Here is a 23,376-nt window from a genome sequence, read left to right on the forward strand (position 1 = left end):
CTAAGAAGGGAAAGTTTTGAGATTGTCGTTGTTGAGAATGTATGATCAGGCTAACTATGGAAACGCCGTGTAACTGTTGGCCAGAGCCGGGGGGACCCGGGGGGCGGCCACGGGTGTCCCATGGCAGCAGTCTGCTCGGGGGTGGGGGTGTCCCCTGCACTCGGCGGTGGGGGTGTCCTCTGCAGGGCTTGGCACCCTGCAGCCAGGCATGGGGCTCAGCAAAGGTGGAGGGTCCTCCCTTACTTCAGATGGAAGGACATAGAGTACAGGATTTGAGATACTGGGAAGAGGGTGGCTTGATGAAATGGACCGACATCCAGTTACTTTGTGCTAACGCATCCAGAGCAAAGCCTGACATAGAGCGAGCTTTCCAGTATTTTTTCATTCATTCTTTTTCATTCATTGCTGTTGGTTGCTATAGATGGTGAATAAACTGATAAAATTAAAGGGCTAATACAGAAAACAATCAATGTGTGTGATGTAGGTGTTGAAAAACGGTCTTCTTTTAAGAAGAAATGCTCCTTTCGGGGGCTCTGAAAGGGCTTCTAGTTAATGAAATGTTGGAAGGTCTCTGCTTTTCCTTATTCGACCCTGGCTGTGCACACGGCAGCCCCACGGTTTCCTGTTCTGGTAATGGCTCTGCGTTGTGGCTTGGGCCGGAGTCAGGAGCTCTGGACGGACCCCTTTACCACCTGCCTCCTGGGAACTGAAGCCGAAGGAGGGGCCTCGTGGTGACGCCGAGCCAGGCGGGCTGGGCTCAGAGAGGTGGGGTTGACCGGCATGTGAAGCTGGTCCTCCCTCAGTCAGGCTGTGAGATGGGGATGGGCGGGGACGGCCGATGGAGTGGGAGGCCCTGGCCAGGCTGTGACCTACCGTCTTGTACACTCAATCACCCTGACGGGTTGGCACCGGGTGACACTCCCAAACCGGGTCATAGGCTCTGCATCTGGAAAGGAGGATGAGGCAGCAGCGGTTCTCAGACTGGGCTCCTGGATTCTGGGGTTTCTCTGGAGATGCTGCAGGACTCACTGGGGCTGGTGAAGGGGGACAGGCAGGCACATCCTCGTCCTCTTTTCCCCCCCGAACCCGCTCCCTAGACTGGAGCCCCTGCAAACTTGTTGGAAGCACAGATGTCACAAAGCTCGGACCTCTGTCATCTCTAAAGACATCCCGTGACTCCACGGCGCTTCGTGGCTTTGGGTCTGCGTTTCCCTTCTCCATGCCTCAGTTTCCCTGTCTGCAGAGTGAGGGTTTGGATAAGAGAAGCTCTGGCTTCTGGGAGTGGAGGGGGTGGTAAACACTGGGGTTCCCCGAGCCCCATGTGGTGGGCCACATGGGCGGGCCAGTGCCACCAAAGGAGGATCTCCCCGGCTGCCCTGCCTCATGGGCACCGGCTCCCTGTCGCTCTGTTCCAGGCCTCTTGTCCCGCTCTACTTGTCAGTAGCAAGTCACACTGCTTCTTTCTGCTTCCTCTTTCCTCCAGGGACCCACGAGGTGGTGGCCAAGCCCAGTCCCGTCACCACCCGCCACCCAAGGGCCACAGATCAGGAGAAGAAGAAGGGCAGCCTTACTTCCTCTCTGAGGATGGACCCGCACAGCCGTTCTGGAAAGAGCAGAAAATCTACAAAACTCCGGTCCATCTCCCGGTCCCTGATGCTCTGTAATGCAAAGACCAGTGATGACGGCTCAAGCCCTGATGAGAAATACCCCGATCCCTTTGAGGTTTCCTTGGGCCAGGGCAAGGAGGGGATTTTCCACTCGTCTGTGCAGTTGGCGGATACGTCGGAGGCTGGGCCCAGCAGCATTCCTGATCTAGCGCTGGCCTCTGAGGCGGCTCACCTCCAAGCAGCTGCAAGTGATCGAGGCAAGAGCTGTAGGAGGCTATTCTTCATGAAGGTATGCCCAGGACTTGCGGCGTTGGAAGACTCTGTGGTTGGTTTCGGGTGCTCTGAATGAAAGTCTTTGAACCCTTTTACTCTGAGATCAGGAAGGCACAGAGTTCTAATTCTGAGCAAAAGCAAAGACGAAGTTGAGGCAGGGATCACGGGAATGACAATAATGAGCATGGTAGTGAATCAGGCTCAGTTAACCTTCTCACTTGAGAGACTCAGTGAGATGCTGTGGTGGTGGGAGGTAAACTGAGCCTGGATCCCTGCTGGAAAATGCGAAGGGCGATGGTCAGTATACTGGCAGGTTCTCACCTCAGGCAGGCACTCTCCGGCATACCCTCGCAGCTCAGGTCACTGACTTACGGGGCCTGGGCGAGTAGCAGAGCTTATGTCACTCAGGGCAGGGATGGAGGATCAGTGTGTTTGCTCCCTGAGCACCAATCGTGAGCATTTTCCAGGTGCCCCTGCAGGTTCCCACATGGGTGTGAGTGCTGGAGCTGATAAGAGGAGCCATGGTGAGGGAGTGAGGGAAGCTAGGTAGTGGTTGGAGACCTGCCAGAATTCAGAATGCCCTCTCTTCCATTAGACCATATTTCAAGTTGTGTTATCACAACGAGATGGAGATTGTAAGGCACCAGGGGACAGAGGCTGACTCAAGTATTTTACTCTTGAATTATTCTCAGTTGAGTACTGTGCCTTCAGCCCTCCATCCAAGGTGGGGTTTCTCAAGGGTCCAAGCAGCCCAGAACCTTGGAGTTCGTGCAGCTTACCCCACGACAGGCCAGCCGGGAAGGGTTTGTTCCACCCCTTATCGGCACGGTCACACGATTGTCAACGGCAAGTGGGGAAGGCATTCCAGTCCCAGTGGAGGGGATCCAGGACCTTTGCACAACTTGCTTCCTTGCAGGGGAAAACCATTGTTTAACATGTATACAATAAACACTATCATGGAACATTATATAGCAGGTTAGCAGGTCAGGCCCCAGAGAGGGGATAGCCCCGGTGATCTCCAGACACAAGCAGCTTCCGCGAGGGCCTCACCCAGCCCGGGTTACTACATCACCCACGATGTGACTTCTGTTGGTATGACCTGAGCTCACCCAGGAGGACAGAAGGAGGGACCAGCATCCCAGTGGGTTTGGGGGAGCCTGGCCGGGCTCCTGGTTTGCCGTGAATGATGTGACTAGTATACAACCCACCAGCTGAGAGTCAAATTTATTGATGACGAGATCACGTTGTCCAGGTTAGAGCTCAGATAAATGAGATTCAAAAACCATTTGGAGATTCCAACAGACACCCAGAATGAATCATTCACTTGCTTCTATTTAATTGCGCAAGTGTTTCCTGAGCACCTGTTATGCTCAGGAAGGATCCCTGCCCTCAAGGATCTTGTCTGAAGTGGAGTAGAGAATACCCTCCGAAGGGCTGTCGGAGGCTCACAAAGAGGCAGCGCGTCTCTGGCGTTGGATATCAGTACATTCAGTGAGTGTTTGCAGAGTCCCGACCTGTGGGCCACACAGACCCAGTCCCTGTCCTCTCACAACTCTTATTCTGGTGGGGGGACAACTATGAACACCTCATATGTGATATGACATTAAACAGTGAAGGGCTCTGAAAAAATCTTAGGCAGCAAAAGAGGATAGAGAGTGATGAGGGGAGAGTTCACTGTCCTTTTTGGGAAGGTGATCGTGAAGGCTTCTCTGAGAAGGGACATTTGAGCAGCGACCTGAAGGAGGTGGACCAGTGAGTCCTCTGAACGTTTCAGATGGGGAAGAGCATTCCAGGCAGCAGGAACAGCATGTGCAAAGACATGAAGAAATGAGTGATTTGCAGCGGCAAGGGGAAGAGTGTGCCTGGGGGATTTTGGACAGGGGAGGGTGGCAGGAGGTGAAGCTGGGTGGTAGCCAGGGCACGCTTGGAATTTTGTTCTAAGAAGGATGGGAGACCGAGCGAGCAGTGGAGTGGCCCAGCCCAGCAGGGGAGCACTCTGGCTACTGAGGGGAGAGTGCAACGTGGGGGACCAGCTAGGGCTTTGGCAATAACCCTGGCCGGAGGTGATGGGGCTCTAAGACGGCGGTAGTCGCACTGAGAATGGTCAGAGTAGATTTATTTTCAAGGCAAACCCAGGGCATTTGTTGTCCGGATTTGTCTTGTGAGGAGATGGGCGGCAGCAAGCTTCACTTCTGGTTTTGACTTGAGCAACCCCGGGAAAGCAGACGCTCTGTGTTGAGGTGGGAAACACTCCGGGCTGGACACATGATCAGGAACCGAGGAGATGTTCCCCGAAGGACCCGGGGTTTGGCTCAGCAGGGGTGGGTGGCAGGGAATCCCAGGTGGAAGGAGCCGCATACGTGAAGACGTGGAGGTGAGGGGCACTGAGGACTTCTGTGTGTGTCTGGAGCTCTGTAGACGGCACCTGTCTGGTGGCAGGAGGCTGGATGACGGGGGAGAGCCAGATGAAGGGGAGGAAACCGGCCAGGAGTCAGACAGGCTTCACCTCTTTGGTCTCTGGGATGCACAGGTGCACCATACTTTCATGGTTTAAATAATGTATCTGCAGCTCTTATTGTCTCCCCAAAACCTCGGGAGGAAGGTAGTCACGGCGGCATCGGTATTTTGGGGGGGCGGGGTGCCATATGGCACAGGGTTTAGGGGGTGTGGGCTCATTAGTCTGCTTGGGTTTGAGTCCAACTTTTCCATCTGGTAGCTGTAACATCCCAGAAATTCACGTTACCTCCCCATGCCTCCCTTTGCTCACCGATTAAATGGAGAACGTGAACAATATTGTTTAGCTCACAGGGGTTTTTATCAGGATTAAGTGGTAAGTATTTACATAAGTACAGTGCACATAGTAATTCCTTACTTAGCATTATCATCACTATTTCCGGTTTAGGAGGGGGACACTGACTGTTGTTGAGTGATAAAGTAACGAATCCAGTAGCATTTCCTGAGCACCTCCAATGTGTCCGGAGCATGAAGAGTTGTAGCTTCTGCGGTGCTCGTGGAGATGGGGACAGTGCACATCTCTCCCCTTTCAGGGTGTGGGTGCAGACATGTAAGGGGAGGCCCGGGAACACTGGGGGATATGCAGCTCTATCTGCCGAAGGGCACCCTGGAGGAGGCGCCTGTTGACCACAGGATCCAGGTCAAGAAGTCCAGATCACAGGGAGTGGTGTGAGCAGGCGGAGGGGCATGAACGGAGGCTCGGAGGCGGGGAAGGGGTAATGGGCACAGTTAAGTCACGCTGGGGGCAAGGATGGCCCGGGAAGGACAGGAGGGCTACTGTGGCCAGCTTGGAACCCAACGCGAGCTCTTGTTTTTCCTTCTCAGGAGCACGGGTGATCTTGAACCACCCAGGATCGGATTCTCAGCAAGTGAGGGTTTCAATGTCTGAGCAGGTCTTCTATCAAGAGTGCCAGGGCATGAGGGTCAAAGGTGACAGCTGGTCCCAGTGTCCTTCCTGGGGGTGCCTCAGTATTGAATAACACCCCCACCCTCCCCTTCTCGCAGGGACGTTCTAGTCCCTGCCGCGGCTCCTGCCCTGCCCTGCCCCCAGGCGTGACTCAGTTGGCCCAGATGGACTCCTCAGTCTCCAGCAATACCATGGTTACACTGATTTCAAAACAAAATCTGGAAAGAGGCCCCGTGACATCAGTCTCTCATCTAGAAATGCCTAATATGAAAATTAAAGAAGAGGAAGTTAGATAAACAGCCAAATAAAAAAATGCCATCTTGGATGTGTTGTGCTTGGCATGACCAGGGCTGAGGAAATGAGTTCCTGGGGATGTGCCAGAGCTGAGCGGGTTTGCGCAGAGTCTGGAGTGAGCATCCGAGCCCGCATCCTGCGTTAAGGCCCTGGGGAGGCTTCTTCAGGGGGAACTTCCAGGCCCCCGGGGATGAATTGAAGTGGAAGAATGTTGAAAATTAGACTCTAACCCAACAAACAAAAATACTCAATTTATCAGGCCTAGACCCTGAAAAGGAGGAAATGCACGGACTCCTTGGCTACTTCAGACCCAGTGTCTTTTTTTCGAATGGAAAGAGTATTTTAAAATGCCCTTTAGGTAGGATGTGGGGCCAGAGGGAAGGAAGCTCAGGCAGGTGGAACTGAAGCTTTACCCAGACTGTGCTCATCTCCTCCTTCCTTGTTCTCCCTCCTCTTATCTCCCTTCTCTCCTTCCTTCTGTTTCTCCAAATGCTGGCAAAGCACCTGCTACGTCTGCTATCTATCCCCTGGGGATTAAGAAACATATTGGATACTGTTCCTTCCCTCAGGGAGCTCGTGGTCTGGAGAAGGGGACAGGTGTGAGCATAATGGATCCTGTCCCTTGTCCCCTCCTCCAAGCTATGTTCAGCTTGTTTAGCTTTCTTAGGGAGAGTCTCATGCAGAGGATGAGTAGCAGAATTACATCCTCGAAGGAGCCTCCCAGGTTGTCTTTCACTTCCCCAGAGCACTCTACGGTAGCAAGATTTATGCTCCTCAGATAGGACTTCCCTGGAGGTGAATGGGTCCATGTGACTGAAATCTCAGTGATCTCAGAATGCAAGGATGAGCTCAGGTCCAACAGAAGTCCCTCCTGTCCGCCCCTCCCGGAGGCTCCGCACGCGTGGATGAAGGACTCGGTAGTGCTCTGCGGGAGCATTAGGACGAGCCAGAGCTGTGGGTGTGCAGGTAGGATGAGGGGGGCAAAGGCAGGGGGTGGAGGTGGGGGTGGAGGGAGGGAGACGTGTCAGCATCCCACAGCACAAGCCTGGCTCCAGATGTACAAAGAGATCCTTTTACTTTTATTTTTTTAACACATTTTTTTAAAGATTTTATTTATTTATTTGAGAGAGAGAGAGAGAGCATGTGAGAGAGAGATCATGAGCAGGGGGGAGGGGTAGAGGGAGAAGCAGACTCCCCGCTGAGCAGGGAGCCCACCACGGGACTCGATCCCAGGACCCTGGGATCATGCCCAGAGCTGAAGGTAGACGCTTAACCGACTGAGCCACCCAGGTGCCCAGTTTTATTTTTTTAATTATTATTTTTTAATATTTTAATTCCAGTATAGTTCACATACAATGTAATATTAGATTCAGGTGTACAATATGGTGATTCAACACTTCCATATATCACCCAGTGCTCATCACGACAGGTGCCCTCCTCAATCCCCATCACCTTTTCCCCCACCCCCCCTCCTCCCCACGGGTGACCAGCAGTGTGTTCGCTAGAGTTAAGAGTCTGTTTCTTGGTTTGTCTCTCTCTCTTTCTACCGTATGCTCATTTGTTTCTAAAATTCCACATATGAGCGAAATCATATGGTATTTGTCTTTCTCTGACTGACTTATTTCGCTTTGCATAATACTCTCTAGCTCCATTCATGTTGTTGCAAATGGCAAGATTTTATTCATTTTTATGGCTGAGTAATATTCCATTGTATGTATATACCACATCTTCTTTATCCATTCATCTGTCGATGGTCATGTGGGCTCTTTCCATATCTTCATTATTGTAGATAATGCTGCTATACACTTTGGGGTACATGTATCCCTTTAATCAGTATTTTTATATTTTGGGGGTAAACACCCAGTAGTGTAATTGCTGGATCGTAGGGTGGTTCTATTTTTAATTGTTCGAGGCACCTCCACACTGTTTTCCGCAGTGGCTGCACCAGCTTGCATTCCCACCAACAGTGCACGAGGGTCCCTTTGTCTCCACATCCTCGCCAACACTCGTTTCCTGTGTTGTTGATTTTAGCCATCCTGACAGGTGTGAGATGATACCTCATTGTAGTTGGATTTGTGTTTCGCAACCGGAATATTTTTATTTTTATTTTTTTATTTTATAGTTTTATACGTTTAATAGTTCATAGAACAAATCAAGTATTGAAAAACCAAGCCAGATTGCTCCTGGCTGTCTGGGTCTCCCAGGGGGCGGGACGACGGGATCCTTTTAAAGAAGTCATTGTCTGCCGCAAACTCACAAAGACATTTTCCCACGTTTCTCCTAGAAGCTGTGTTGTTTTATCTTTCCCATTTGGATCTTTAATTCTTACCAAGTCGATTTTGTATACATTGTGAAATATATATTTAAACATTTTCCCCTGTATGGATATCTAATTGATCCGGCACGATTTTTTGATGAGCCTGCCCAGGCTCCCCTACAGGACGGTGTTATCATAAAAAAGTCACCATATCTGTCATCTATCTATGTAACTATTTATGTATCTATCATGTGTCTATCTCTGTCTTTCTGTTCTCTCATTATGATCCATTAGTCTTTTTTTCCTTTGTGCTAATGTCACACGGTTTTAATTATGATAGTTTTATAATATTTTTTTGATATCTGGTAAGTCCTCCAGCTTTGTTCTTCAAACTAGACTCGCTTATGCTGTTGGGATTTCTCATTTTGCTGGATTTCTCTGTTCTGTGGGTTCTGTCTAATTAACCTCTGCTCTTATCCTTATTATTCCTTTCTTCTCCCTTCTTCACGTCCAATGTTTTGTTCTTTTTTTTCTAGCTTTTTGAGATGGCAGCTTGGATAACTGATCTTCAGCTTTTTATTTTTCTCTAATTTAAGGCTATGAATGTCCTTCTAAGTTTAGTGGCTTCATCCATAAATTTTGATATCCCATATTTTCATTATTTTAGATAGTATAGGTGTTCTATTGTGATTTCTTGGGTGACCCTTGGTTTATTTAGAAATGTATTGTTTAATTTTCAGGCAGTTGGGGAATTTCTAGTTTCTGTCTCTATCTTGGTTCCTAGATTGATTATTCTATAGTCAGAGAAGAGAGTGTATTGTGAATAAGTTTAACAATGGAAATATGTTGAGATAGAATGTATATGTTGTTGTTGGATGCAATGTTCTATGTATGTCTCTTAGATCAAGTTCAATAACCATATTATCCAGATCTTTTTCTCTTTACCGATCCTATTCCTCTATTAGTTACTGAGAGCAGTGTGTTGAAGTCTCTGGTTATGATTGGGGATCTGTTCTTCCTTTTAGTTCTGTCAATTTTTTCTTTATACATTTTGAAGGTATATTTTATGTGCATAGACATTTAGAATTAAAAAAAATATTTTCCTGGTGTATTATCACCTTTATAATCTACAAGTCTCCATCTTTTGTCTAGTGATAATTTTTGCTAAAAAATTATTCGCTATTAGTAAAGTTTAACCTACTGTCTTTTGGTTACTTTTCCCCTCTTTTTTTTTTTTTTTTTTATCATCAACCTGGGTTCATGTATTTAAGGAGTATCTCATGTAAGCAGCATGTAAAGTTCATTTTCTTCCACCTTACAATCTTTAGCTTATAATAATGGGTATTGATTTACACTTGGTTTTCTCTCTCTTCTTGCCCTCTTTTAGTTTAATATATTTTTTACTACTCCATTTCCCCTTCAATTGGCTTGTTAGTTATACATTTTTTTTTTTACTATTTTTGTAATCATTAAAATATAAAACACAGTCCTGAACGTATTCGAGTCTCATATGAATTAGCACTTGGATCAGTTCTCAGACAATACTAAGACCTTAGAACACACAACTCCATTTGTACCTGCCCACGTTTTTGATATTATTCTCATGCATTTTAATTCTATTTATATGTAAATCCCAAGAATAGATCCTTATTATTGTTCTGTCCAGTCAGTATTCATTTACGTTAATTTCCATGTTTACCCTTTCCGTTCTTCTTCATTGCTTCCCGCACTTCTGTGTCTGTCCCAGCATCACTGTCCTTCTGCCGGAAGCGGACCTGCCTCTAACACGGGCAGGACGGGGCCAGAGTTCAGATGGAGCTCGACATGCCGAATGTCTAAGTATTTAAAAGTTATAGATCAAGGTCACATATGTCTAAAAATAATCTGTTCTTACCTCCTACCTTGACAAATATCCTTTCTTAAGAACTTGGATAGTCAAGTTCAGAGAAGTTCTCAGGGTTCTGCACGAGAGTGGGGTGACACAGGGGAGAGCCATTTCCTGGCTCTTGACCACTGGCCACAGTCCCCTCTGTCCTGCAGCTCCCGGCACTGTCCAGTGCGGACACCTGCCCCATCAAACAGCCCCCTCGCACCCCTGCAGCCTAGGGCTGTGCACCCCAGGGGTGTGATTTGCCCTCAGCAGGATAGACAAAGGGGAGACATGGGGTTGGGGCCCAAGCTCCCCTGGGTGCAATCTGATGCCTCCTACCTCATTGGTTTCTTACTTTCTCTCCAGCTAGATATTAGCAGATCACCACATAGGCCTCAAGCACTATATTTACTCTCTTCGGAGCTGGCAGCCCTTTTATGGTACTGGTTGGGATTGGGAACTGGCACTTAACAATAGTTCTAGAAATATTTGTGGAAAGAATGGCTGCATAAATGAGCACGCGGAGGCCACCCTTAAGGCAGAGAGCCTACTGATGGAGCGTGAGCTTGCCTTGGCTTTTTGAGCCGCCGTGCGGGTTCACACTGGACACTGCTTCGGGCATTCCCACTGGCTGGGGCCTGGGGTCACCGGGCACTCAATCTGGGAGTAGGACAGCCGCAGATGGGAGCAGACGTGTGGGAGGTCCTCCCTCGGGGCCGCCCTCCTAGAAGAATGCAACATGCTCTGATGCACGTGGGAATGGCCTCTGTAGTGTGGCCGGTCCTGCTTTCCTTTGCAAATTCAAAATATCGGTTAGGCCAAGTCAGCACTCACGCAGTGTGACTCAGGATGGATGAGGTCAGATCTGAAGCGTCTGAATCGCGGGCTTGGGCTGGGGGCGGAGGGAGGGTGGTCAGGGCCTCCCTGAGCGCCGCGTTCCTGCCTTTCCCTGCCTGTGAGCTGCTCAGCCCGTGGCTCTGAGGCCCAGGCTGCCTTGGCGAGTGGGAAACCCAATCCTTTGGCCGCCTGCCTCTTCCTGCCGCAGACGAGCAGCTTGTGAGGGCTGAGAGCAGCCCCTGGGAGGGAGGCTCGGGGCTCCAGGACCCCCATGGAGCAGCCGCATCCCCTGCGTGCAGGGGGAGGCTGGGAGGGAGACCAGGGCGGTCCACGTGCCAGCAGTGGGAGGGGAGGCCCACAGGTATGGTTCACATGCACTTGCTGCCCGGCTCCCAGACTCCACGGGACTTCTCGTCCCTGTTTCCATTCTCAAAGGGCATTTGGAGCTATTTGCCTGGAAGCTGGTCTTTTGAAGCTCGTTGGTTCTGTCAGGACACCATTTGGTTAGTGAGAAGGGGTTTTGGTGGAAAGAAGAAGAAAACAGGGGAAATCGGGAGGAAGTAGTAAACCACCTACCTTCTCAATTCTATTTCTCAACATGGCCCTTCGTATGGACATTACAATCCACCGAAGATGGCTTTCCCCTATTCTTTGCATACAGCGCAGTGGTTCCAGTCCCTGAGCCTCTGCCCTTGCTGTTCCCTCTGCCTGGGATACCTTCCTGTCTTACTTCCATGAGTCCCATCCTGGTCATCCTCCCTCTGGGCTGCAGGATGCTCTTCCTGACCCTCCCGCCCCCCTGCACCCCGAGCTCAGCCATCCCTACCAGAAACAACCTTCTCCCTCTGCATTTCTAGGGCGTGCCATGCCCCCCGATCCCACCACGCTAACGGATCACAGAAACACACACGTGTCAGCTCCCCCTGAAGAATGAATTCTAGGCACTAGCTACCGGCAGGAAGAGTCGACTGTGTCTGTCTGTGCTTCCGTCAGCTTAGGACAAGGTCTGGAAAAATGTTAAAGGCTGCGTGAGAATCCACCACATAGATGTATCAGAATTTATTATCTCAGGATCTTTAAAAAATATTTTAGGAAATGTCGAGACTATAAAAAGACATTTATACAATGTACGCACACTCTAAAAAAAAAAAATGAAGATGCCTTGAATACTTGCCTACCGATCCTCAAGTTTAAGAAACAAGACTTGCCATGAACTTGGAGGCCCCCTGAGTGCTTCCGTCTGGAAGTGCCTAAATAGAACTCTCTCCAGTGTTTCCTCTGCATCCACTGGGCCCCTCAGCAGGTAGGCTTATAACTCTTGCTCCAACCAGGAAGCATAGTTAAAGAAACTCACGAAGGGAAAGATGCTCTACTAGGTTTACTTCTGTTTTTACCCATTCTGTCGTGTTTCTTTCCTCTCTGAACGTTCCAGCTCTTTTGTCATTTTCTTTGTATTTGGGGAGCTTCCTCCAGCCATTCTCTAAGGGGAGGATCTGCTAGCAGAGCTTTCTGTTAGCTTTTCCTTCGTCTGAGAATATCTTTATTTCCCCTTCGTTCCAGAAGGGTATTGTCAATGGAGTTAGGGTATGTAGTTGACATGAATTCTCCTGCACTTGAAAAGTCTTGTGCCCCTTCCTTCTGCCCCCCGCATTTTCAGTGAAATCTGTCATTTGTGTTAGCGGTCTTTTTGTTTTGTTTGGTTTTTATACATGTGTCGTTTCTCTCTGGTTGTTTTTATGGCTTTTTTCTTTGTCTTTAGTTCTCAGAAATTTGATTGTGAGGCATCTTGGGGTTGATCTCTTTCTATTTCTTTGTTGCCATCTCCTCATTTTTCCTTTGTTTGGAGAGAATTGGTAAGTGACCATTAAAACATTTTTATGCAGGCTGCTTTATAATCCTCTCCGGAGGATTCCGACATCAGGTTCCCCTCAGTGTTGGCATCAGTCCTGTGTCTTCTCTCGTTCAGATTATGAATTCCTGGTTCTAGATGCTAAACGTGACTGTTAATTGTATCTTGGCTATTTCCATCATTATGTTCAGAGTCTCTTGATCCGATTTAAATCTTGTGTTTGAGCAGGCAATACCTACTTAAATTTAGCATGTAGTTCTGGACTATTTTTGTGGACCTCTGTTGTAATGACATTTCGGTTTTCGGAGCCCTTGCAATGCTATTCTGGTCGGCTTTATTTTTCTGGCACTACGGGAATTCTCACATTCTCCTTGCAGTTCTGCCCGCTGGGGTGGAAAGAGCTTCTCTGGCCTGCCTGGTGTCACTGGTGACCATCTGCTGTGCAGGGTGGGGATGGGCAGGAGATGCTGGGCCTGGCTCTTCTTTTGCCAGTAGGTGGACGGCAGGAAAATGAAGCGTTCAGCTGCCGCTGCCCCTGCAGGTGGCTGGACTTCCTGCTTGCGCCCTAGTTCTGGGGTGGGGGCTGGGTCAGCCTGGGGCTTTGCTGCCGCCATTGCGGTCATTGCCGTATGGAGATTGGGCCACCTGCTGGTGCCCTGGTTGTGGGGCGGGTGCTGGGGCTTCCTCTGGTCTTATTGATCTCCCCCCTTCCCTGGTCTTTTGGGCGGGCAAGAGAGAACGTTGTTTTCTGTTTGTTTGTCTCTTGTGTTTGCCAATCTGCCGTTCTGGGTTACAGGCCTCTCCAGCCCGTCTGGGTACATAGTAGGTAAGAAGCAAGCGCGGGGAGCTCCCCATATTGTCATCCTCAAGTGCTGAGTTCCCTACCCAGTTAGCTGTCTCCTTTCTAGCTTTCAGAATTCTTTTACTGCTATCTACTGAATAATTTCCAGGGTATTTAGTTGTATTTAGCAGGGAGGAAGAAAGTGAGTGGACGCCATCTTGTCATGGAACTTTGGAAGTATCCGTCCTACTTATTTTTGAGATAATATAGATGCCATTGCACAGTGATTGCTCTTTGGTAGACTTGCTTCTGTTATTCAAATTATGTTCCAGAAATTCATTCATGTCATTTCATTTTGTTGTAGTTTATTTATTTTTTTCACTGCTCTATGTAATTCTATTGTGTGAACATACCATTCATCCATTCTACTATTGATAGACATTTAGGGTATTTCCCTTTACTCCTCTTTAATTTAGAGACTGCACTGCTATGGCATTTTTGTACCTGCCTCTTTGTGCATTACTGTAAGTTTCAACAGGTATAAAGCTAGATGTGAAATTAATGAGTCTTAGGGTATGGCATCTTCATTTGTACTAGATACTGCCAAGTTAATTAGTTTCTAAAGTGGTTGTGCCAATCTACCCTTCCTTCAGCAGGTATAACTTTCTTGGTTGCTCTGCATCCTCATCAATTCTTGGTATCCTCAAGCTTTAAGCTTTTTTCCAGTCTGGGGGCCTATTAAATTGTTTTTCACATTAATTTATATTTGCATTTTCCTAATTACTAGTAAGGTTGCACATATTTCCATGTTTATGGGACGTTTGAATTTCCTCTTATGTGATATGACCATCTGAACCTTTTTTTCCTTTTGGGTTGTTGGTCTTTTCTTTTTCCAGCTTTTAACTTGTCATTTTACTCTTTTAATTGATGAGTAGAAGTTTTTCGTTTTATTTTATTTTAAAAATATTTTATTTATTTATTTTAGAGAGAGAGAGAGAGAGCACATGACCAGGGGGAGGGGCAGGGGGAGAGGGAGAGAGAGAATCTCAAGTAGACTCGCTGAGCGCAGAGCCCGATGCGGGGCTCAATCCCATGACCCTGAGATCATAACCTGAACCAAAATCAAGAGTCACACACTTAACCGACTGAGCCACTGAGGCACCCCATGAAGTTCTTCATTTTAATGGGGAATTTACCAGTCATGTGCCCTACGGTTTGTGCTGTTTTGCATCTTGTTTGAAACTTTTATCCTTTCCTAAAGTAAAGACGTTCTATTATAATGTCTATCTTCTTCTATTGTCTTCTGAACATCTTATAGTTTTGCCTTTTGTATTTATGTGTTTAATCCACCTGGAATTGATGTTTGCGAACGTGGGGGTGCATTACATTGTTTCCACATGGTTGACCAGTTGTCCCAGTACCCTCTGCTGGAGTGTTTGTCTTTCCCAGCAAAAGTACAGTGTTAGTTCTGTTACAAAGCAGATTTCTTCGTACGAACATGAAGCTATTCTAGGCTCCCTATTCTGTTCTGTTGGTCAGTTGTTATCCTACTGTCAAAACTCTTTCTTAATCATGACATTTAAAAGTAAGTATGTTCTCTTGAATGTAAGTTTCTCTGTCTTTGCTTTTTCAACTATGTGTCTATTTGATGCCCTTTGATTCTTGTTAAAAATTTAAGGATCAGTTTGTGATGTTCTAAAAAACACTTGAAATTTTGATTAGTACTGCATTAAATTTATAAATGACTTTATAATATTAACTTTCCCATTTTTGTGAATATGACTTATCTCTCCATTATTCAGGACTTATTTTATGCCCTTCAGTAAGTTTTGTAATTTTCTTCAGAAAGTTCTTATATATCTTTCCTTAGATTAGCTCCTAGACATTCTTTATTTTCTGATACAATTGTAATGTTACCTTTTTAAAGAATTCTATTTTCTAACTATTTTCTGGAATTGGTAATGCAATTTTAAAATAGTTTTAAAAATTAAATTCTTTATTTCAAGATTATTGTAGATTCACATAAAGTTGTAAGAAAATAACACAGAGAAATCCATACATCCTTAGCTTCTCCCGAGGGTAACATCTTGGATAACGATCGTATAATATCACAATCGGGTTATTGGTATTGATGTAGTCAACGTACGGAATATCTCCATTCCTGCAAGGATTCCTCATGTTGTCCGTTTATAGTGACCCCACCCCCCCCTTTCCACCTTTACCTATGGCAACTATTTCTATGCTTTGGTCATTTCAAGAGCATTGTTCAAATGGTATCAGACAGTGTGTAATCTTTGGGGACTGGCTTTCTTCACTAAGCATAATTCCCTGGAGGTTCACCAGGTTGTTGAGTGCATCAAGTAATTCCTTTTGATTGTGGAGTCATGCTGCATGGTCTGGATGTGCCACAATTTGTTTAACCACTCACAACAGAAGGACTCTGTGTTGTTTTCACTTTTTGGCTGTCAGGAATAGAGATGATCTCAACATTCCTGTGCGGGTGAAAGATACATTTTGATTTCTCTGGGAAAAATGCCCAGGAGCACAGTTTTGGGGTTGTACAATTGTTTTATGTTTTATTTTTAAAGAAACTGCCCAACAGTTTTCCAGAGTGGTCTTCCCATTTCACATACACGTAAGCAAAGTATGAATGATCCTGTTTCTCTGCAACCTCGACAGTATTAGATGCCACTATTTTTTATTTTAGCCATTCTGATACGTATGTAGTGATAGCTCATTGTGGTTTTAATCTGCATTTCATCAATGGCTGATGGTGTTGAACATCTTTTCATGTGCTTATTTGCCTCTTCAGCGAAATGTCTGTTCATGTCTTTTGCCCATTTTCAAATAAGATTGTTATTTTTCCTGTGGAGTTTTAAGAATTCTTTATATATTCCAGGTGGTCATCTTTTATTGTATATGTGGTTTGCAAATATTTTATCTAGAACTATAGCTTGTCTTTACATCCTCTTAATGGGATCTTTCACAGAGCAAAAGTTTTTAATTTGGATGAAGTCTAATTTATCAATTTTTCCTTATATGAATTATGTTTTTTGTGTCAAGTTTAAGAGTTCTTTCCCTGGCTCTAGATCCTGAATTTTTCCTTCTATTTTTTTCTAAAAGTTTTATACTTTCACATTTTACACATAGGTCCATTTTGAGTTAATGTTTGTATGAGATGAGAGACATGGGCCAAGCTTCCTCTTTCCCCACCTGCCTCCCCACCCCCATCAATGTTCACTTGCTACAGCATCATTTGTTAAAAGGGCTATCTTGCCCTCAAGGAGTGGTGTTGGCACCTTTGTTATAAATCAGGTGAGCATATTTGTGTAGATCTATTTCTGGGTTCTCTATTCTATATGTATATCCCTCTTCCAATACCACACATTTTTGGTTACTGTAGCTACATAATTCATCTCAAAATCAAGTAGGTAGATTTCTCCTATTTTATTGTTCTTTTTTCAATGTTGTTTTTAACTATGATAGTCTCGTTGTATTTCCATATAAATTTTAGAGTAATTTTGTCTATATCTATAAAATATCTAGCTGGGGTTTTAGCAGGAATCACATGAACTTTATATATGAATTTGGGGAGAATTAATCTTTGCTATGTGAGTTTTCCAATCTATGAATATGGTTATGTCTCTCTATCCACTGAGATCTTTGATTTCTTTCATTAGTGTTTTTGTGGTTTGCAGCATACAAGTCCTGTAAATGTTTTGTTACATTTATGCCTAAGTATGTTTTTGAGTGATTGTAAATGGTATGCATTTAAATTTTAGTGTCAATGTGTTCATTGCTCATAGAAAGGAATATAATTGATTTTTGTTACATTTAGTTTGTACCCTGCAAATTGTTGAACTCACTTATTTGTTCTATGAATTATTTTCATAGATGCCTTGGGATGTTCTATGTAGACAATCATGTCATCTCAAATAAGGACAGATTTGTTTCTTCCTTTCGGATCTGTATAATTTTTATTTATTTTTGTTGCCTTATTGCAGTGGTTAGAACTTTCAGTACCAAGTTGAATGAGGGTTGAGATTAGGTGTTCTTGCTCTGCACCCAATCTCAGAGGCAAAGCATTCAGTTTTCCTCATTAAGAGTGTTGTTAGCTATGGGCTTTGTGTAGATATTCTTTATGACATTGAGAATGTTATTCTTTATCCCTGGTGTTCTGAGAGCTTATGTTATGAACAGGTGTTTAATTTCATCAGATGCTTTTCTGCATTGATTGATATGATCATGTGATTTTTCTTTGTTAGCCTGTTAATATGGTAGATTACCTTAATTAATTTTTAAATGAACTATCCCTGCATCCCTGGAACAATGCCACATGGTCATCACGTATAGTTGTTTTTATCTACTGGTGAATTTTATTTGAAGTATTTTGTTAAGGATTTCTACCTCTGCAATCACAAGGAATATTGATCTGTAAGTTTCTTTTTTTTATACTGTCTTTGTCTGGTTTTGGTACCAAAGTAATACTAGTATCATAAAATGAATTGGGAAGTATTCTTTCTTATTTTCTGGAAAATTCTGTATACAATTGATGTTAATTCTTTAAGCGTTTGGTAGAATTCTCCAGTAAAACCGCCTGGCCCTAGAATTCTCTTGCTCGGGTATTTCTTAATTTTTACAGACTTCTGAAGATTTCCCAACTTTTTTTGAGTTGATTTTGATAGTTTTTTTTCTCAGAATTTTTTCATTTCACTTAATTGTTCAAATTTATTCTATAAAGTTGTTTATAATATTCTCTTATCTTTTTAATATGTATTGTATCTGTAATCATGTCCCCTCTTAACCCATCATGTTATTTGTGTTTTCTCTCTATCTCTCTCTTTTTTTCTTGATCATTTTTGCTGGAGTTTCACCAATATTTTAAAATATTTTCCCAGAACCAATTTTTAATTTATTTTTATTTTTATTTATTTATTTATTTTAAAGATTTTATTTATTTATTTGACAGGGAGAGAGAGAGCACAAGTAGGCAGAGTGGCAGGCAGAGGGAGAGGGAGAAGCAGGCTCTCCGCCGAGCAGGGAGCCAGACGCCTGGCTCGATCCCAGGCCCCCAGGATCATGACCTGAGCCGAAGGCAGCCGCTTAACCAACTGAGCCACCCAGGCACTCCACCAATTTTTAATTTAGTCAATCCCCCTCTTGCATATCTCTTAAGTCTTGTGCTCTTCTCTAGTATTGTTTCTCCCCTACTTCCTTTGACGATTAGCTCATTAATTATTTTCAGCCTTTATCTCTCTTAATATAAGCATTTAAGATGATAACTTCTTCTATGAGTATAGCTTTATCTTCGGCTGCATTTCACAAGATTTGATATCCAAATTTCCATGATCATTCAGTTCTAAATGCTTTAACATTTCCAATATAATTTCTTCTTTGACCCATGAGTTATTTAGAAAGTGTGATTCTTAATTTTCAAATGTATGAGCATTTTCCAGTTAATCTTTTGCAAAACTTCTTTGAATTATTTTGAAATAATTGTAGAGTCCCACAAAGTGGCAAGGTACAGGTAATATATCCTTCACCCAGTTTTCCCCAATGGTTGCATCTTCCATAAAAACTATGTAGGACATCCAAACCAGAGATCTAACACTATTATGATGTATGTGTAGTTCTGTGCTATGTTATCCCGCATGTACATCGTGTAACCACCATCCCAGTCAAGATACAGAGCTGCTCCATCTCCCCCAGCCCCCTACCACTGCCCCTTTACTGTCACACCCAGCCTCTTATCACCCCTAACCTCTGGCAACATGAATCTGTCTTTTGTCTCTCCAGCTGTCTTTTTATCATGTTTTATGGCTGATGGTGGTGTTGTCAGAAAGTGTGGTACTATTCCAGGCTGTTGTAATTATTGAGAATTGTTGGATGACGCTGTACACGATTATTTTTTGCAAATATTTAATGTATGTTTGAGGAGAAATTGTATTCTGCTATGGTTAATTGTATTGTTTAAATGCTCTACACACTTTCTGATGTTTATCTGCTTGATCTAGCAGAGTTTGGGGAGTAGGTTAAAAATCTATGCTAGATTCTCCTTGTTATGTCAACATAGGGGGGCTAAAGAAGGTGTAAACAAGCTTAGAATTGTATCTTACTCATGATTTAAAGCAGGTATTCTATAGTGACTTTACCTCTATTAATTTTTGTTGTGTAAATCTCCTTTTTCTATAAAATGGTACCAGATTTATTTTGATTAGCATTTGTCTGATTTATCTATAAAAGAAGTAATTGACCAGCTGGACTTCATTAAAATTAAAAAAGACTGTTGGGGCACCTGGATGGCTCGGTTGGTTAAGCATCTGACTCTGGATTTCGGCTTAGGTCATGATCTCAGCGTCCTGAGATCAAGCCCCATGTCAGGATCTGTGCTCAGCATGGAGTCTGCTTGTCCCTCTCCCTCTGCTCCTCCCCCAGCTCTCTCTCTCTCTCTCAAATAAGTAAATAAAATCTCTTAAAAATTTTTAAAAAGACTGCTCTGTGAAAGACAATTATCAAGAGAATTAGAACACAAGCCACAGAGTAGGATATAATCTTTGCCAAAAACACATCTGATAAAGGACTGTTATCTGAAATATACAACAAAATATATGAAGGACTATTATCCAAAATATACAAACAACTTAATTGAAAAGTGGGCCAAAGTGTAAATAAATACCCTACCAGAGAAAACCTACAGATGGCAAGTAAGCGCATGGAAGGATGTTGCGCATCATAGGTCATCAGGGAAATGCAAACGGAAACAAGCATGAGCCACCACTACACACATATTAGAGGGCCAACACAGGGAACACCGAGGATGCCACACGCTGGTGAGGATGCAGAGCAACGGAAACTCTCATTCTCTGCTGGTGGGAGTGCAACATGGTGCAGCCACTTTGAAAGACAATTCGGTGGTTTCTTAGAAAACTAAACGTAGTCTTGCCATATGACCCAGCACTTGGGCTCCTTGGCATTTACACAAAGGAGCCGAAAACTTGTGTCCACACAAAATCCCGCACACGGGTGTGTACAGCAGCTTTGTTCGTAGTCGCCCAACTTTGGAAGTAACCAAGATGCCCCTCAGTAGGGAGGTGCATTCATACACTGGATGCATCCGGACAATGGAATATTGTTCAGCCCTGAAAACAAATGAACTGTCAAGCCCTGAATGGGCATGGAGGAACTTCACATGCATATTACTAAGAGAAGGAAGCCAATCCGAAGAGCCTACACACTGTATGATTCCATCTACATGACATTCCGGAAAACGCAAATCTACGGAGACAGTTAAGAGACCAGTGGTTGCCTGGGGTGGGGCAGCTGGCGAGGTGAATAGGCAGATCACAGGGGCGGTGAAGTGTATGCTGGGTATGAGATTACAGGGACGGGTACATGTCAGAACACATTTATCCAGACCCACAGGAGGCACACCACCAAGACGGAGCCTCAGGCAAACTGTGGACTTTGGGTGACGATGACGTGTCAGTGTAGGTTCATCCTTGGTAACGGATGTGCCCTCTTGGCATGGGATGCTCATGGTGTGGGCGCAGAGGGTATGTGGGAAATCTCTGAACCTCCCTCTCAATTTCGTTTAAACCTAAAACTGCTCTTTTTTTTTATTTGACAGAGAGAGATCTCAAGCAGGGGGAGGGGCAGAGGGAGAGGGAGAAGCAGGTTCCCCGCTAAGCAGGGAGCCCAGTGTGGGGCCCGATCCCAGGAGCCTGGGATCATGACCTGAGCCGAAGGCAGACGCTTAACCTACTGAGCCACCCAAGTGCCCCCTAAAACTGCTCTTAAAAATGAAGTTTTTCTTTAAAAGTCAAGTGAAGTGTCTAAAAAAATTTTTTTAAGTAAATTTATCCTGACAATCCTTGTCTTTTAGCTGGTTCATTGAGCCTCTTAAGTTATGCATACACTTGCATGTAAAATTATTTCATTTTAAATATTTTTTCTATTTTCCTGTTTTTTTTTTCTGTGTTTCTTTTTTTGTCTTTTTGGTGGTCATATTTTTCTCATTCTTTTTCTCCTTTATTGGTTCTGTTTATAACTCTGTTTCTGTAATTTTATGATTACCCCAGAAAATTTGGCATGCACATCCAGGTTTTCAATGTTAAACTTATCAGTTTTTACTTTTACCCTCCTTCTGAATGGTGCAAAAACCACTGAATATTTTCATTCCAGTAGTGCTCTCTCTCGGCTTATATCCTATTACTTTCAGGTAATTCAGCTCTATTTTTACATATATATTTATATATATATAAATACAAATATATATATATATCCTCTTCCTCCCTTCTCCCTCCTCCCTCCCTCCCTCCCCTCTTCCTTCTTCCTCCCTCCTCCTCCTCCTCTGTCTTCTTTGGAATTTCATCTGTGAGGGTATACTAGTGGTAAACTCTCTCAGGTTTTCTATCCGAGAGGCCTTCATTCCACTCACTCTTAAAGATACGTTAGCTGGCCTCCAAGTCTATGCTGATGGCTGCTTTCTCTTGCCACATTGGATTAATTATTCACAATTACCGCTGAGACAAGAGCTTTGGGTTTAATCCTTGCTCATTTAAAGACGGTCTGTCTTCTCTCTGGCCGCTCCACAGATCTATGTGTTTCGATGTTCCGTAGCTCAACCAGGAGCTGTCTAAGTACGTTTTTCTTTTTATTCATTTTATTTGGGATTTGTTGGGTTTCATGACCCTGTGGATGGATGATTTCATCGGGACTGGAAGAACCGCATACACGCACATGTGCAGTGAGTCTCGTTCTGGAAGGCTGGTCTTTTTCAGATCAATTCTCTTGTCCCCTCTGCAGTGCTCTCTCAATCCACCTAGTTACTTTCAAATATCAATAATTTTATGATTTTTAAAATTTCTTTGTACTTTTCCCAACTCTGCTTAGAAACTTTCATGGTTCCTCTCTCCTCAAATTGTCCAATCATCTTTTTTATTTCTTTAAAAATTTAAATATATTTATTTTGCTTTCTGGGTCTGTTTTTCCCACTACTGGAAGTCTTTGCAGGGCTGATTTTGGTGTGTATTGCTCCTTCTGGTTCTCTCTCATGGTGCCTATTCCAATATGTGTTCTGTTTTTATTATTATTATTATTTAACTTTTTTTCTCGGAGAGCTTATAAGTCTTGTTAGTTTCTTGGTGGGAATCTTTGTGACCCAAGTTAAAGCTTGTTCCTCCAGAGAAGATTCGAATTTGTTTCTGCCAGGTGGCTGGGGCACCACCAGCCTGGAACCATTTTGAACTACATTCTTGTCTAGAGGTTTTTCAAGACATGCATGTGGTATGAATTAGGGTTACCAAGTCCTGTGAGGGCCATCTGGTAACTGTTAATCACCAGCAAATCAGAAAGGCTTTCCCTCCTTCCATTAGGGCCATTTCCAGACTGACAATTTTCATGCAGTTCCTGAGGGTGGGAGGGAGGGTGTACTTTTCAAATGAGGATGTAATTAATGGGGGCTTCCTCTATGCGGAGTGTCCTCTTGAACTCTGCATCTTGGGAAGAAATCGGGACTTTCTGTCTGCTCCCGACATCCCAGAAAGCTGTAGAAGGTGAAGTTCAAGTCCAGCTGGTTCATAAAGTGATTTCGGGGCATCAGCCAGCTTCTGGGCTGCTTACCTGCCAGGAAAATTGTGGTGCAGCTTTTTTTATTTCTTGGCTTCTGAGAATTCCTTACTCCTTTGCTATTTCATTGATACATTCCCACCCATCCCACGCTTTTACTTGGTTTTAGCAGAGGGATCAAAGTAATGAGTTACTATCATAACATCCTCAATACTGCGTCGTCATTGTTTTCCATTACAGACAATGGGATAAACATATTTCTACACACATCTTTGTGTATTTTGTCTGGTTATTTCCTGTAACAAATCTCTAGACTATGAAAAAGATGTGACAGAATTGAGAAATAGCTGGGAACCAGATTGTCAATACTTGGTGACTGGTTGGATTATTCGGGTTCTTGCTGGTCATCGATCCAGGTACTTCACATGATTTCATTTAAATCTTCTGAAAATCCCACAGGACCTGATATGATAAAAACCCGACTGAGGGTCATTTCTATTAAATTAGTAGAAATACAAACCCTGTTTTGGCAGAAAAAATATTCAGTTTTTTTGGAAAAGTGATATTCCCCAGAGTTGTAAATTTAGGAGAGCGCTTACAAAACTAGTAAGAGGAATACA

The 23,376-nt window shown here is 44.3% G+C and overlaps 1 protein-coding gene across 1 annotated transcript in view; it reads left to right on the forward strand.

The window, feature by feature from the left end:
- IL16 (interleukin 16) overlaps positions 1 to 23,376 on the forward strand; it is a 91,828-nt gene that overhangs the window by 20,825 nt on the left and 47,627 nt on the right. Inside the window, exon 2 of the mRNA XM_032392063.1 lies at positions 1,484 to 1,896. Within this exon, the coding sequence (XP_032247954.1) occupies positions 1,484 to 1,896 (413 nt within the window). The remainder of the gene's footprint in view (positions 1 to 1,483; positions 1,897 to 23,376) is intronic.

The sequence above is a fragment of the Phoca vitulina genome, unplaced genomic scaffold (assembly GCF_004348235.1).
Source record: "Phoca vitulina isolate PV1807 unplaced genomic scaffold, GSC_HSeal_1.0 scaffold65, whole genome shotgun sequence".
NCBI classification, from domain to species: domain Eukaryota; kingdom Metazoa; phylum Chordata; class Mammalia; order Carnivora; family Phocidae; genus Phoca; species Phoca vitulina.